Source organism: Mycetomoellerius zeteki, unplaced genomic scaffold, assembly GCF_001594055.1.
Source record: "Mycetomoellerius zeteki isolate Tzet28-1 unplaced genomic scaffold, Tzet1.0 scaffold31, whole genome shotgun sequence".
Lineage (NCBI taxonomy): Eukaryota > Metazoa > Arthropoda > Insecta > Hymenoptera > Formicidae > Mycetomoellerius > Mycetomoellerius zeteki.
The window spans coordinates 2,483,828-2,500,525 of record NW_017257294.1 but is presented as its reverse complement, the minus strand read 5'-3'; the positions used below and the strand labels follow the sequence as shown (position 1 = coordinate 2,500,525).

The 16,698-nt window shown below is 36.8% G+C and overlaps 5 protein-coding genes across 10 annotated transcripts; 1 reads left to right on the top strand and 4 right to left on the bottom strand.

Annotated features, from left to right (window-relative positions):
* The first annotated feature begins 6 nt into the window (after positions 1 to 6).
* LOC108724671 (rho GTPase-activating protein 44) lies at positions 7 to 7,145 on the top strand. 6 transcript variants are annotated; one of them, XM_018451167.1, is made up of 10 exons: positions 7 to 818; positions 1,934 to 2,087; positions 2,831 to 3,116; positions 3,272 to 3,496; positions 3,604 to 3,901; positions 3,973 to 4,212; positions 4,330 to 5,150; positions 5,227 to 5,402; positions 5,673 to 5,720; positions 5,802 to 7,145. In XM_018451167.1, the coding sequence occupies exons 1-10, from the start codon at positions 766 to 768 to the stop codon at positions 6,102 to 6,104; spliced, it is 2,604 nt and encodes an 867-aa protein (XP_018306669.1). In that variant the 5' UTR covers positions 7 to 765; the 3' UTR covers positions 6,105 to 7,145. The 6 variants fall into 6 exon arrangements, with proteins under 6 accessions (XP_018306669.1, XP_018306672.1, XP_018306668.1 ...); XM_018451170.1 differs by lacking the exon at positions 5,802 to 7,145 and adding an exon at positions 5,471 to 5,524 and having other exon boundaries at positions 5,673 to 5,696; XM_018451166.1 differs by having other exon boundaries at positions 5,230 to 5,402; positions 5,673 to 7,145.
* A 716-nt stretch (positions 7,146 to 7,861) lies between these two features.
* Positions 7,862 to 9,051, bottom strand: LOC108724676 (acyl-CoA-binding domain-containing protein 6). Its single transcript, XM_018451175.1, has one exon. It carries the CDS (start codon positions 8,967 to 8,969, stop codon positions 8,247 to 8,249), a length of 723 nt encoding a protein of 240 aa, XP_018306677.1. The 5' UTR covers positions 8,970 to 9,051; the 3' UTR covers positions 7,862 to 8,246.
* LOC108724677 (SRA stem-loop-interacting RNA-binding protein, mitochondrial) lies at positions 8,986 to 9,282 on the bottom strand. The gene has a single exon (XM_018451176.1). It carries the CDS (start codon positions 9,263 to 9,265, stop codon positions 8,996 to 8,998), a length of 270 nt encoding a protein of 89 aa, XP_018306678.1. The 5' UTR covers positions 9,266 to 9,282; the 3' UTR covers positions 8,986 to 8,995.
* A 5-nt stretch (positions 9,283 to 9,287) lies between these two features.
* On the bottom strand, positions 9,288 to 11,464 carry LOC108724674 (methyltransferase-like protein 23). Its single transcript, XM_018451172.1, has 2 exons — positions 11,145 to 11,464; positions 9,288 to 9,874 (listed from the first exon to the last, which is right to left on the bottom strand). Exons 1-2 carry the CDS (start codon positions 11,328 to 11,330, stop codon positions 9,290 to 9,292), a joined length of 771 nt encoding a protein of 256 aa, XP_018306674.1. The 5' UTR covers positions 11,331 to 11,464; the 3' UTR covers positions 9,288 to 9,289.
* A 1,732-nt stretch (positions 11,465 to 13,196) lies between these two features.
* Positions 13,197 to 15,239, bottom strand: LOC108724675 (protein deglycase DJ-1zDJ-1). The gene is made up of 4 exons (XM_018451174.1): positions 14,982 to 15,239; positions 13,800 to 13,958; positions 13,539 to 13,731; positions 13,197 to 13,414 (listed from the first exon to the last, which is right to left on the bottom strand). The coding sequence occupies exons 1-4, from the start codon at positions 15,216 to 15,218 to the stop codon at positions 13,272 to 13,274; spliced, it is 732 nt and encodes a 243-aa protein (XP_018306676.1). The 5' UTR covers positions 15,219 to 15,239; the 3' UTR covers positions 13,197 to 13,271.
* Positions 15,240 to 16,698: the final 1,459 nt, after the last annotated feature.

Sequence of the window (16,698 nt, the reverse complement as noted above, 5' to 3'; positions counted from 1 at the left end):
CAAAAAGGATAATATAAGTCGCGGGGAGGCGGTCGCCTGATGCGGCGAGCTTCAGGCCGATCGTGTACGTCGAGCAGGTTGAAGTAAACTGCGATTCGTCGTGTTTCTTGACGAAGAGGACGCTTAAAACGCTCGACCGACGTGACGTAAGAGCGCCACAGTTCCACAGATACACCTCGACCAACCCCGATTTATATGACGTTGCCGGGCATCAGAACGTTCCCCGACGTGAGTGGACGTTGGTTCGCTCGTCTATTATAATCCAGAGAAAGAGAGAGTGCGCGAAGAGTGGAGTGAGAAAGACAACGAGAGAGACGGCGAAGTTAGACTAGTGTGGACTGGTGACTGGATTCACCTAACCCATCGTCGTGACCGGGTGCTAGAACTCGAGAAGGCGCTGGCTTGGACTTTTATCGGCAGATCTTATCGATGGTGCGCGAGAAACCGATCGGCCGTGAGCGCGTCGATCCTCATCATCGGCCGTGAGATCATCATGCAAACATTATGACGGACGTCCGCCCTTGTCGTGACACGAAGAACCCTCCCAGCCGCCCGCCCCGCGCTCTTCCACTGGTACCGCGCGAACACGGCGGTGAGGTTGGAAAACCAACCAAGGAATAAGAAGAAGAAGAACACGGCGAGGGAGTCGCGGAGGATGCACGAGTGTGAGCGCGAGTCGCAAGACGTCGGTGTGTGAAAAGCCTGCGGGATCCGGACGATAGGTCGCCGTGATTTTGCTCGAGTGTCGAGACCGCCCAGTCAACCATGAAGAAGCAGTTTTTCCGGGTGAAGCAGCTCGCCGATCAGACCTTCTCCAGGTAGCTGAGTCAGCTAGAAATCCACCAATCTGCATCACTGTTTTCCGTTTCCCCTAATTTTACCTGTATATTTACTTGCTAGCAAGAGACACATGGTTCTTTCCAACAACAGACGTAGCGTAACACAGTGATCATTTCTTTGTTCAATGTTCAGAAACAAGGAGGATGTAATAATTCACTGTGTTACATTGTATCATCTGTGTCTCTTGTTGGAAAGCACCTATAGATGCCACAATTTATCACAGTGAATCATTTTATTTTTTTGTTTAATATTAACAAACAATAAGGGTATAATGATTCACTGTAGATACTTTTTATTTGATGATACACCAACATGATATGTCAACATGAGTATCGTTCTATCTTTATTACTCATGGAATGTCAAGAAACATAGAACGATATTTGTATATTGATTTGTGTCAATAATCCTTGTTTCTACCAATATAGTTTAATTTTAATCTTGATTTAATTAACTCTGCATCTTTTTCTAGTTCTAAGAATTAGAAAAAGATGAAAAGTAAATTGAATCGAAATTAAAATTAACTTATATTGATAGAAATGGATATAAGGGTGTTTTTCAGCAAAAGATAGAAATGAAAAAGTATAACATAGTAAATCATTACATCCTTGTCGTTTGCTAATGTTAAACAAAAATGAAATATTTCATTGTGTTACACTGTGTATTCTCTATATCTCTTGCTGGAAAACATCTAATATATGGAAAGTACCATGTATTACATTGGCTACATTCAATTTGGCTGTTCACGCGCTAAGCTTTATTCTTCTTTCATGTAATGAGCAATTAAGATACAATGAAGTGCTATTGCTATGAAAAGGAATTGAATTCCGATTAAGTAGATGTATCTTTTTCTTGTTGGAGATATATCAGAATTGTCGACAGATCATGTTCTAACAAAGAACATTGAGAGATATTCTTAAACAAAAGATATTCCAAAATAGACTTTAAAATTAATTACATGGATATTGGATAGATTAGGAATGATAAAATAGACTTCAAGGAAGATAAAAGATAAGACTTCTTGTTATCAAATGTACGATATCTCTCTCTCTCTCTCTCTCTCTCTCAGCAAAAGTTTATTTTTGATGTGAACAGATCTGGTAAAACGGAGGTGCTAACAGATGATTTAGTGGCTGCTGACAAACATGTTGAACAGATTAGAGCAGCTCTCACCTGTCTTAACAAAAGACTTGGAAATCCACCGAATCAAACTATTACCCAGGATCCGGCTCTTAAGGAGAAACGCTTGGTAAATAGAAGAATCATATTTAATTATAAAATTTTGAATACATTTAACGAACTCAACTAGCTTTTGATAATTTTTTTTAGAAGATAGCTGCTTCTTTTACACATCTACTCGTACATATTTAGTAAATATCTATTTTATATATATATATATAAATTTTGCTATGACTAAATATTTATTAGTTATGTTTTTATGTTACGTATATTCAGAAATGTTAAAATAACATTGGTGATTGACATGATTGCAGCCTTTCAACTTAATTGAAATAAATTCGAAAGGATTATTAGTTAATATGAATTGCACCTACAGTTTAAACTGGGATAAATATTGTAAATTGTCAAAATGGCTTGGGTTTAAGACTAAGTATTGATTCTTAAAAATAAACTTTTAGTTTTAATATTTATAAAAGATAGTTAATTTATATACTAACAATAATCCATGCCAAAAAATTTAATTCGAAATAAAAAATTTAAATCGAAGTATAGGTTCAGTAGTTTCTGAGAAATGTCAACCAACTTGAAAAATATGATTTCGAGAGAAACATGTTAAAAATTTTAAATACAACGATTATCAGTAAAAGCTTTTAGGAACTTATTTTTGAGATTCTAAATATTAAAAGAATGTAAAAGAAATTGATGTTTTCTCAAGTTCTAGATTAAAATGCTTCTTCCTTAAAGTATACTTATTGCTTTCATTATAAAATTCATTAAATGATTGCGCTAAAATGCTAAACATTTATTTCTTAGAAAAAATGCCCCGAATATGTACTCGGGCAAACTATGTTGGAGAATGCCGGCGAGGACGGCCTTATGAGTTTTGCGCTGGTAGAATGTGGACGAGTGCAGATGTCACTGGCTAACGAAGCCATGGAACACGAGGCTAAAGTGGAACAATATGTGGCTGCTCCACTGCAACATATTTTAGACACTGATGTACCAAATATATTGAAGCATAAGAGAAATCTGCATCGTCTTACTATGGATATGGACAGTGCCAAAACGAGATACTTTCAAGCAATTAAACATAGTACTGGTAATGATTTGTTTTTTTTCTTTGTTTTATTTGATATACTGTTATGTTATGAAATTCTTTTAATTTATTCTACAAGCGATTTATAAAGATTTTGAAATGTGTGAGATTTGAAAAATTATTATGTCAAGCTAAGGTTTATATTATATTTTATGTAGGTACTGGTGCAACAAAGATAGAAAACTTGAGGGAAGAATTAGAAGATGCCGAATCGAAAGTTGAGCAATGCCGAGATCAATTGGCAGCAGAGATGTTCCAGCTTATGTCACGTGAGACTGAATTAGCTCAGACGATTATTCAGTATGTAAAACTTCAACGAGCATATCATGAAAGTGCATTGCATTGTCTTGAAGATCTTATACCTGGATTGGAATGCTATATTAGTAAGTTTTAAATTAAATTATAAAAATGCTTTTATATAATAAAATCACAGATCGATACAACTCGTAAATAAAAGCGAAAGATGCTTATACTGCAATCACAATTATAGATGATAATGAAATGAAACCTGTTTATGGATATCCTCTTGAAGAACATCTCAGAGTAACAAACAGAAAAATCGCACTGCCCATACAACTGTGTGTATCCGCGTTACTGCGTCTGGGTATAGAAGAGGAAGGTCTTTTCAGAATAGCGGGCGCCGCCTCGAAATCACGACGAATTAAGTTAAGTCTGGATGCCTGCTGTCTTACTTTAACGACGGCTCTTGAATACAAAGATCCACATGTTATTGCCGGCGCGTTGAAATCATACTTACGGGAATTGCCGGAGCCTTTATTGACGTACAAGTAAGTATTACACCCAATCAAGATCAATAATTGTCACTGTACGCAATATAACGTCTGTGGTTATACATTAGATTGTATCCCGAATGGATGGCTGCTGTAAAAATCTCGCACAGCGACATGAGATTACGAGCTCTTTGGGAAGTATTACATAAGTTACCACCGGCGAACCTGGAAAACTTGCGGTTTTTAATTAAGTTTCTAGCTGTGCTCACGAAGAATCAAGATGTAAATAAAATGACGCCGCAGAACATCGCTATCGTCATCGCACCAAATCTAATTTGGAGTCCGCAAGAGGACACAAATACAATAGTGTAAGCAATTCTTTCTTTGTTATATGCGTGTGTACATATATCAATATTAGAAAGCTTTAATGAATGATTAACACGTTACTGTTAGGAAAATTACTCGTGCTTCTGTTATGTTTGCAGGATGAACATGAGTACAGCAAACAACTCTAGTCTTATAGTAGACCAATTAGTTACGTATGCAGATTGGTTCTTCCCCGGCGAGATGGATTTTGATCGGGATCTTTGGGGCATCGGCAACGATACAGAACATCAGACTGTCGGTATGCGCCGCTGTGTGTCTAACAGTAGTCTTAGTGATCACGGCGAAAGTCCAACGCAAGGCAGCCCGAAACCAGCAGCACGTCGAAAGAATAAATTAGCACCCACACCGCCGAGCGGCAATACTCCGGATCGGCATGATAAACCTCCACCGACACCAGACAAACCACCGAGAGCCTTGACGTCCACTTTAAATCGAGTAACGTATAAAAGTCAAAAGCACGAAGTAAATACCGAATTGATAAGACACGTAGAAAGCAATGTAGAAAAACGAGACATACATGAGAAGCATTCGGAGACGGATCCGAAATCACAGTCGGTCTCAGAATTGATTTCGACAGATGTTCATTCTGCCGATAATCCCGAACTGTTGCAAGAAACCGTCGTTCACCAAAGTGAAGTCTTCAATTATAATGAAGCAGATAAAAGTGTCCAAGAACAGCAGAAATGCGACGCAAAAGTAAATGTACCGAGTGCAAAAGAGAAACCAAATGGAAATTCGTCCGATAGTACAAGTGTTGCTAAAATAATTAGCAACATTAACCTCCATCCAGAAATGGAGCATAATGAGACTATAGTGCAAAGACCAAAACCAGTGCCTACAGAGAAACCAACCACGTTAGAAAGAAAAAGACCGGTCGCAGCACCGAGAAACATAACGAATATCGTGCATAACACAACAGGTAAAATATATTTCTTAAAATATTATTTTAATATAAAATATTATTTGATTATAATGATATCTGTGTTTAATTGTAGCAGAAGAAGGAGTCGAATTACGTAAAAAACTAGAGAGTAATCCGAACGTAACACCGAATGAAAGAATAAGCAGTAAACCGGCGATACCTGAGCGACCGCCCGGCTTAATTCGTCCGTCGAGTCTCATGAGACAACAGCCACGTTCCACTAACGATAATCTAGAAACCGATCCGGGGGTGAGTAATAATTTAACGCAGCTAAAGTTTCATCTGTACAGATATATGATAATTATTTATAAATGTAGTTACTACGGGTGGACAACAAATAACACTGCCTGGATATTACATTTTGAGATAACGTAAGCTACATGTGAAATAAAAGCTGCACCGCAACTGAAGCTTTCTCACACGTGCATATTTGCTTTCTAATGGCGTTCTGTATTATGTATATCATTATATAATAATCTATAAAACTCTAAGTCTTCTTTTCTTTTAAATCGTCTACAGCCTTTAACGCTGGAACGAGCTCATGTGTATTCCGTGGACAAACAGCAGGTCAGTATAATACAAGTGCGTGGGGGGAACAACGCCATCCCGGGCGAGAGCACTGGCAACACGGCAACTTCGAACTTGCAGAGAAGCCCAAGCGTGGGTAGCAGGCCGTCGTCGATGTCGTTATACGGCGCTGAACGTCCGGAGAAGCCCGAGAGGCCGGACGCGCCGCGTGAACAGCAGGCAAAGGCGCACGCACGCACCAGATCGGAAGGTAATATTATAGATGTGCAAACGCAGACCAATACGGTGGTGACGGTTCTCAAGTCGCCGCAACAGAAGCCAGCCTCACCGAGAATTCACCAGCGACCGCCGAGGCCGCAACCGCCGCCTCCGCCGCCGCCTACTGCACGGCCTAAATCGGATCAAGAAAGCACCAATCTCTAGCGTAGCACGATACGATACAAGAGACAATTGCGATCTTGAGTTGAGGACTTTTGAGAATTCACCGATTTATTACAGTTAAAAAAGTTCTACACATGACAATATGTCACTGACGAAGTCTATTAAGTAAATAAGAATTGTAAAAAGTTAATGGAAATCTTCAATCGATTGAAAAAACTTCGTAATCGTATTTATGTAAAGAAATAGCGCTCATTCGTCGGTGAATGAAAACGAGGCGAGTATTTTGTAGGTTTGATATAAGATTCGGACAGAGTTACTCTATTTTTTCCGTGATCTCCCTATTTGTACGATTTCTTATATCCGGTATCCAATTCGCAAGATAATCGTTAGAAGAGCATTCTGACAATTGCCATTGTATGAAAACTAGAGGAAGACCCGAGTACGCATTTTAAAGGCGTTTTGCATTCGGCAGCTATTAACACGCCGCGTGTATGTGTCATTTCCAAACTGTTTTAGGAACATATCTAATTTCATAATCGATCATAATATTTTGCAGCCTACTACTATCGACTTTTATACTTATTGCGAATAAGGAAAAACGAATTTAAGAGTAAGAACACTTCGCATTTCCACTATAAGCATTCAATAAGCGCACAAAGCTCAGTGCGTGTAATATACGTGAAAATATAATTACAGGAATGAAACTTCAACCCGCGGAACGTTAAATGACAACATTTTCACTTATAATACGAATTTGCAATCGATACGTCCATTGATAGAAAAACGAATTAATGTACGAAATAACCGACATGATCAATATGTTGGAATTGAATCAACGGGTGATATTTATTAGTGAAGATTGTTTGTTAATCGTTACAAAACGCCGAAATGAACGTATCTTGCTTTATATTTGATGACAAATTCGACTCTGAATTACTGTTAATACCTAAGATTCGACTTTTAATATAGTTAAATATTAATTTTTACATGTTTAAATTACGGTATATTTCCATGCAATGAACTCGTGATCCTGAGTTTTCAGAATAAGACCGAAAGATTGCGTATGCATATACATATATCATATACATATATATGTACATCAAAGAGATTTGTCATATATCAAATTGTATATATCGAGATATGTATATCAAGATATATATATATCAAGATATATCAAGAGATTTGTCAATCATTTTCATATAATTATATCATAATTATGTGTCCTTATATAATATTAATAGAATCATCCAGTTTTAATTTGATATTTTTTAAAAATTGTATACGTAAATTTTTAATTCTCAGCTAACATTTTAATTGAGCAGCGTCGATAGTTCTCCATTTTTTGGAGTTTTGCGCTGTTAAAAATTTACTTTATAATATGTGGGAAAAAGATCTCGAGTTTGTTGTATTTTGTTTCATTGAGAATGCTAGATTTGTCGAATGTAAGAAATTAGCTTGTGATTAACATTACATATATATAAATTAATATATATCTCCATATTACAAAATGAATTAAGATTAAAGATTCGAGAATAATTCGGAGCATGTATATTTGTTAAAAGTTTTTGTTTAAAATTTCGTGCAATGAATCAATAAAATTTTTGTTTTATAATTGAAATGAACACGATGAAATATATATAGTTATTCGTTAAAAAAAGAAAATGCAGTATTATTGATTAAAAGATAGATATAACACGTTAACAATGATTATATTTTATGGAAATGTGAGAAATGAGTTATCACAGTAAGCCATATTGACGAAAACTTCTAAATTATATAATTACAAGAACTGACATCGTTTTTTGTCATTTTTTAGATTTCTGTTTTATTGTTGCTATCGATAATAACAAACCTTGCATTCTCTACAAATTTTCTGTGTGCTTATTTTGCAATTATCGCTCGTAATATTAATTAAATAACGAGCGAATTATAAAAATCTAGCTAATGACAAATCACGCATTTACCTAAGGTGTGCTTAGGCTGTGAATGTAATGGACTATTAGAGGAGTTTATTTGTACATAAATAAAGATTTACTCTATTAGAATGGAATGGATTAATGTAATATAAGATAACGCACTTCATGATTTCCATGTGAAATTATCAGTATACTGGATTTATTAATATATGCAAACAGAATTAACAATTGTAAACGCAGTGTGCTTGTGTACAGCATGGTGTTAGTATTATAAAAGAGCTGCGATCTGCTCGTTCGCAATTTCTTTGGGTGTCATACCATCGTTATCCGCTATATTTGACTCGGCTCCGATCGAAAGCAAGTACTTTACCGCATCTACGTGATCGCAACTTACCACGTAGTGAAGGGCCGTTTGCCCGTACTGATCCCGCGAGTTTACATTCGCGCCACTCTTAATCAAGTAATCCAAGATTCCGAGATAGCCGCGATCCGCAGCCCAATGTATGGGATGCATCCCCTCCTCGTCCGGTTTGTTGACGAGCGCGGGTTCGCCACTTAAAAATTCTCGCACCTTTGCCTCATTGCCCTCCTTGATCCAATCTAAGAACGTCTTGTCTTCATCGTTCAATTCTGCGCTTCCATACGACAGCTTACTAAAAACGATCCATTTTTGAGATCCGGCTTTTGTCTCCTCCTCGTCCCACGTCGGGTTTATTTTCTCGATCCCGTGGATGTAATTTGTCATCGCGGTCTCGCGGCTCATATCTCCAAGATTCTTCCATGCTTCCCACTTGTGCTTGGCTTGCACCTGGTACCAATTGGGCCTCGGGATATCGCATGGACCCACAGTAGCTTGTTTATACAAACCATAAAATGCAAGCAGCTGACCTGAATCTAATTCCGACACCAACGTTTGCAGATATTTGCTAGCTCTGTTAAATGTCTCCTCTAGATCAGTCAAGGGATCGCTTTCTAAGTCGCTCTCAGCCATCGTTATCAAACTCGCGTGATATACCTTCAATTGAACGTGTTACTCTGATCAGTTTCTTTTTTCTTGTATAAGACTAAATCTTTTCCTTCTAAAGAATGCTTACGTTCGAGCACGGCATTTATGCATTCCTTCTTTAAGAACGTTACATGTCCATAACCCTGATGAAGACCAGATATCTTATCGAACGCTACAAAAGCATTTTTCACACAACCGAACTGGGAGAAATACAGCCAGAGCTCGTGACGACCCACTGTCCAAGGAATATTAGTAATATTAATTGTGTATTTCCTGACCATGATAATAGAAAGAGATTGATTTGCTTATACCGCTCGTTGTATATCCAACAAATGTATCGTATGATCTTGCATCAACTCGTGTAAGTTAATATCAGGATTTGTACCGAGATTGTCCAGCGCTATGTGCATACACGTCAATCCCCACTTGTTCAATAGATGCTCTATAGACCAATCGGCACTGCGTTCCTGATAAGTGCAGAGAAATTTCGCACAGGGATTTTGCTCCAACAAAAACGCCACAATGACCACTATGTCCTCGAACACGGTAGGCTCGTAGAAACAGTCCGAACCAATGATTAAGTCCAAGTGTCCAAGCGAGAACAAGTTGGACAAGAATAAGCCCCAGGTGATGCCGACGATTTGGACTTGATCCGCAACCCCGTTCAACTCACAACACCTCTTGATGTGCTGCAGAGTTCTTGGTTGACTCGCCGAGTCGCTCAAGGTCACAATCGCGCCGCACTTGCTAGCGAGAATACCAGGAAGCGAAGTGCCGGCTCCTATCTCCAGAACCCGCTTGCCGACCAAATTTTCCCTGTGCTCCCAGAGATACCAGGCAAGCACAGGTGCGCAGGGCCAAGTATTGAAACTGTAATTAGCCTGCAGCAACTGAAATCAGTAATCACCAAACTTCTAATTGTGAAGAATGCTATACACAAAGGAAGTATTTTAAGAAAGTACTTTAAGAATTTTTGAATGATATTACATATAGAAAAGACTAAGCCGTAGTTCCATAAAATTAATGCAGAGTGATGTTTTGTTTCCTTGATTAATAGAGTGAACCATTTTAGTTTAGATTTCTTGCTTTCGAGAAAGAATTATGTCAAGCGTTGTGACTGCAGATATGAAGTCTTAAACGTGTCATTTGGCAGTGTAGGAAATATGATGATGAAAAAATAGTGTTGGATCAGGAACTGAGAGCGAGAGGTGTCTTAAGTTAATATGTATGAGTTTATTAAGGCTAGGATTGGTTTACGTTAAGAAATTATTTAAAACTATTTTTAATTTTATCAGAAAGATCAAGATTATTTGATATTTTAGGTGTGTATAACTACTTTATTCAAACGAAGTAGAGCAGAAGACATCTACTTTTCAAAAGTCACTCCAAAAAAATAGTAATCACTAGAGTTAGTAATCAGTCTATTGGTATGTGAACCAGAGTATTCACTGAAAACACCTAAAAACTTTATCTAGAGATTGAAACTGCTGAAACCCCCCCCTGAAAAACCTATCTGCTATCTGCAGGCTCAAGTTATGTAACAGTCATTTTGAAAAACTGATTTTATAACGACATAAAAATAACAACCTCTAAGGAAATATAAAATTATAAACAATAACAAACTGTACCCTCACACATTAATTTATCGGTTTAATAATCGCCAGCGTGTTGGAACAATAATGTTGACGCTCATTATGGATTCGTGAAAAATTCACAAAAAAATCTGCAGACTGGCAGTTTTGAAAAAGAAAAAAAAATGAATCGGAATAAAAAAAGTAAAAGAGAAAATAATTATCAATATGGCTCAATCAGAATAAATCAATAGTTAAAAGAAGGGCTACGAGCCAGTTACAACATAAAGAATATTTAATAAACTTTCATACATACAGACGTTTCGACACCGATCGGGTCATCTTCAATGTAAACACAAGCAATAATACATAAATTAACGGAATTTCGTAATATTCTTTGTGTTGTGACTGGCTTGTAGCCCTTCTTTTAACTATTAAAAGAGAAAATTTCCCGGAAATAATCGGAGGTCAACGAAATGATTTCTCGCGGAGAGCGATCTAACCAAGAAGCACGTAACACCGGTAGCGCGGCGCGTGCCGGAAATACTGCGGGCGTGCGAGGAACTCGCGCGCGAAGTTGTCCTCTTACCTCAGGTATGAGGATCTCCAGGCTCTCCTCGTGCTCGTCGTCTTGCGCACAGCCCTGCGCCTTTCGCGATCTGAAGACGAACCTTTTCACCACTTGCTCAGGCAACGTATGATCCCCATCGGACATTAGGGCGCGCGTGGGAGGTGGACTCGTGTCGTGCGAAATACTTCCCTCTAGACCGGGCATCACTGACGCGCCTCTCGGCACGCACTAATCATTTCGCATCGGGACCGCGTTAATTTACGCGCCCTCTGAATCGCCGGTATCCAGCGCGTCGCCGAGCGCGACACATCGAAGGGGATACGGATGGATATGGAGTATATGGACGTAGTTTTGTTGAGAGTAGTCGGAATCATTGGACTTCCCGCTCGATATGGCCGCACTTCCTGCCCTTATTCTCTCTCTCTCTCTCTCCTCCCCTCCCCTCCCCTCCCCTCCTCTTTTCCCCACACAGCAAATATGCAAATGAAATATTTATAAAATATTTCATTGTGTGATTTGAAATATTTTAAAAATTTTTGAAGTACATTGGTGGGTCAAGTCAAACCGGGACTTTTATTCTCATGAACATAAAAATAAAAAAGTCCCGGTTTGACTTGACCACCCACGTATTTCTGTGAAATATAATTATGTTAAAAAAATCAGAGCTTTTGCTCTGATTTTGATTGTAGTTAAAAGAAGGGCTACAAGCCAGTCACAACACAAAGAATATTACGAAATTCCGTTAATTTATGTATTATTGCTTGTGTTTACATTGAAGATGACCCGATCGGTGTCGAAACGTCTGTATGTATGAAAGTTTATTAAATATTCTTTATGTTGTAACTGGCTCGTAGCCCTTCTTTTAACTATTGATTTATTCTGATTGAGCCATATTGATAATTATTTTCTCTTTTACTTTTTTTACTCCGAAAATCAGAGCAAATATTCTTTTTGTTACAATATTTGTACAATGGTTCTAAAATATTTTTGTGAAATGTTTTAATTTAATAAATAAATATATAAATAAAACAAGTGCACGTATTAATGTAAAGATAATAAGAAATTAAATAAGGTCTGGAAATGTTTCACCGTATGTGATTTTCACTATTCGTAACTGAAGAAAGACCGGTGGTCCCGAAACGTATATTTTAATTTTTAATTTTGTATGTTGATTGAATAATTATTTAAATTTGTCATCTAACTTTAGCTCGATTACAAACCTTGTTTAATTTCTTATTATCTTTTAATTTAATATTTTTAAATGTTTTATAAATGTTTGCGAAATATTTCAAAAAATGATTCTCATTAATATTTCACGCTATATATGTGGATCCCGCATTATTAAAGATTTATAAATTAAAAAAAATAACATGACTCTTTATCCTCTTTATCCACTTAAATTAAAACGCATCTAAATATCTTTCAAGTTCAATTAAAAGAGTTTTTGTTGTTTTGCTTTAGTACATTATTTAGTACATATATTCAATTCCTTAAGTTTCTATATATATTACATATTATAATTTCTTGTTTATTTAAATCTAACAACTACATTTTTAATTTGTATGTGTGCGTTTAGAGCATATAAATCTTTCTGCTTTTCATTTCAGTAATGAACATAGGCGACACGATTACGTACTTTCCAATTATTATACAACCAAGTCGACACAAGCGCATGCAATTAAAATACTGCGTTCGACTGTATCGTTTTATATCATTTCACGAACATCAAATTTTTACATTTTATTATCATTTATTTTTCTAGAAGTGATACTCCAATAAGAGATTTAAAGATTATATTCGGTTACATTCGGATATAGATGAGACCTTTTTTTTATTTCACTCTGGTGATGAAATAAAAAAGCTAAGCAACATTTCAGTCAATACTGTGTTGCACAGTGTACAACTGTACATAGTGCGACACAGTAACACAGTGTGTTTCATTGCTAGAAAACACCAAAACTTATACCAAAAACTTTACAGCCATAAGGGGCTGCGCACAATAAAAGGAACAGAGAATAAGAATTTCAACCTTTCAGAAATCACGTATTGTGGAATACATAGTTTCTGATAGGTTGAAATTCTTATTCGCTGTTCCCTATTCCTTTCATTATGCGTAGCCCCTAACTACAAAGTGTTAGAAGAAATTTACACAGAGCTTATACAGCTTTCATATTTATATAGTAACTTATTCGCAACATCTGTGGCTTCTTTAAGATTTATTAATATCTCAACGATAGTTAGGCCGAAATCAAAAGCCGTTCCCGGTCCTCGGCTAGTTATGAGATTGCCTGTAAAATTATTGAAATCAATATCAATGGGAATAAAATAGAGAAATCAAGTTCTTAGAGATTGCTAATTGACTTGGAAATTGGATTACTAATATTAATAAATATGTGGTAAATCAATTATTACCATCAACCACCACATTCTTATCATCCTGATAGTCATAGTAGTCACACAAATCTCTTTTCATACTTGGATAAGAGGTAATTCGTTTTCCTTTGCTGATATTATGTGCTTTTAAAGCTGTAGGGGCTGCACAAATAGCCGCTATTAATTTGTTCTCCTTGTTCTGCTTTTGTAACAACTTCCCAACCTCCTCTGACTAACAAGACAAATTTTATTAGCTATCCTTACATCATAATAAAATCAGACACTGTCAAACGAACTTACAGACGTAAATGTTTTAGCTCCACCGAGACCGCCAGGCAAAACAACAATGTCGTAACTCTTCTCCTGAACGTCATTAAATAAAATATCTGTGCAGATCTTGACGTCGCGGCTGCATTTTATACAATTGCTGTTCTGTACACCAGCTGCAGTTACTGCAATCTATCCAATCACATTTCAATAGTTATCCAGGTATGTTAATTTGTTTAATTAGCAAATAGTATCTTTTGCTCTTCAATAATAGTTGTAAATTGATATAATTAAAGATGACATACAATCATCAAGCTCTTTATTATCATGAGCAATATTTAAAAATATTCAAAAATAATTGCCACATAAAATGCACAATTTCTTTTAAAAAGATTGATTAAAAATTACATAAACAAATATATATATATATATATAGATATATCTCGCTCATTTTCTACTATAATGACATTGCTTGAAAATTATCATTTTGTGATTGCTTATAAAAAAAAACAGAAATATAAAGAAAAAAAAAATTCCTTTACAGTTATACTAAAATTATATTTCAAAATTAATATTATTAAAAAACTTTAGTGATGAGCAATATATATGTACATATATATATATACATATATGTGTATATGTATAATGTAGGTATATTGGATGCTTTCCATTTGGTGACACAAATTAGTAAAAATGTCACCCTATTTCTGTTAATCACCAAAATGCCAAAATAGATAGAGTTTATTTCGAATTTGTATCACCAATGCCAAATTTCTTCACTTCCAGATAAGTTGCGGATATCCTTATCCAGGAAATATCTCCATTGTATTCTGGGAGATATCTTGGATAAAGTTATCTATAGGAAGAAATTGGGCATAAATGAAAAGCATCCATTCTGTATAATACATCTTGTAGTTTAATTTCTGTAAAGAATCAAGAGAGTACCATGAGAGAGGGAATTATTAGGCCTGTTCTTTTTGGCTGAACTTTTGTACCAGTTTATCTTTCTTCCTTTTCTCTATAGAAGGAAAGAAGCCAAAAAAAATAGTCCTATTGATCATTATTTTGGAGCGTCAAATACAAAAAGATCCCGATAAGCGTCAGGTGATGAAATGTAACATGAAATGCCCCTTCAGAGCAATAAAAAAACAAGGAGAAGTAATGAACATATGTTGCTTATTTCCTGCCAAATGGATTATCGATCGCCTGACGTACCCCGGCGCGTCGTAAGACGTCGATAGTTATCACAGCCTCCATTTCCTCCGTTCCATCGGCGAGCAACACCAATGCGGTTTTCACTTCGTTCTTTACATTTGCCATAACGTATGTGCGTATTCTACGGAATAACGTCAAACTTGGTAAAACTTCTACTTTATTTAAGTAAGGAGGATGGAGAGGACTTCGAGAGAGAAGTCGAGAAAAGTTGCGTATTCGGGGAAGTCTGTTCAACATGGTTCAATTGCTGGATTTACCCTGCATCTGATTTTCGTCTTATGACGCTCTACAGCCAATCAGAAAACAGGATTCCGATAATACGAAGCAAAATTCATCGGAATCCGGTTTTCTGATTGGTTGCAGAGCGTCATACGACGAAAATCGGATGCAGTGTGAATCCAGCATATGGATTCCGTCCTTACGTTTCGTAAGTCCGGATCTACAATAGGTGTGTTTTAAGACTTAAGCTGTAAGAAATTGACCAATTACAGTAAAATCTGAGGGGAATAATTGACTGTGATTCGCCCATTTCTTATGGCTTAAGGCTTAAAACCCTATTTTAGATCCGGAGTAAAGCGGGGAGCACAGACTCTTGCATAACGCATAACACGTAATGCATAAGAAAATGTACCAATCAAAGCCCTCCGTTTCCTTCCTTTCCATGAAATAAAGAATTCTGATTGATTGAATTTCTTATGCATTACATGTTATGCGTTATGCAAAAGTCTGTGCTCCCCGCTTAAGGCCGAAATCAGACTACGCATTGAAGATTGAGATCGAAGATTGAAGATTGCAATTTGACCAATGAGGGCAAAGAAATTTTAGCTCCTATTGTTTTGATTGGTCAAATTTCAATCTTTCAATCTTCAATCTCAATCTTTAATGCCTAGTTTGATTCCGGCCTAAGAAAACTTTCATGAGAATGAGCCATGGTTGAGCAATGGGTGCATTTAGTACTACAATCGCTCAACGAGCGCTCAGTGAGCGCTTGCATTTTATTGGCACATTCCGTTAGAACTAAAAATATAGACCAAACAGATACGAGAGCTCATTGAACGCTCAGTGAGCGGTCGTGGTACTGAATGCACCAAATGACCGCTTTAAGGTAAATTTTCACGAGCTGCTTAAACAAGCTATTTCAGCGACACAAAAAGAAACACGTAATCAATATTGACGAATGTCAAGCATCCATTTTGTTCACGTGATCCTTTTTGTCGCTGAAACATCCGGTTTGATCAGCTCGTGAAAATTTATCTTTAAGGTACATTTTCAACTCAAACCGACTGTTTCATCGACAAAAAGGATTACACCAAAATTGGTAAATATCAAGCATTCAATTTTGATCACGTGATGCTTTTTGTTGGTCAATTGCAGATGAAAGCAGCAGCTCGTGAAAATGTACTTTTATACAAACGCGCTAAACTTAAATTATTCTGATCGATCGATCCCCCTTATATTACTTTTCCGAGATTCCAGTTGTTAGAGTTGGACAATTTAAAGTATTTAGACGCTCAAAGGAGACATAAAACAAATATAAAAGCGCTGAAAATTCAAATCGAACGTACCTCGATTTCTCGAAATTCCGACTGTCGCGAGCGTCATGAGGATACACCTTAAACGCTTATAGCGCATAAGCGAACAAACCGAACGCAGCTGTAATAATTCCAATTTGGCGTCCTATGCCGCGCATTTCATTGGTCGACACACATTAGCCAAC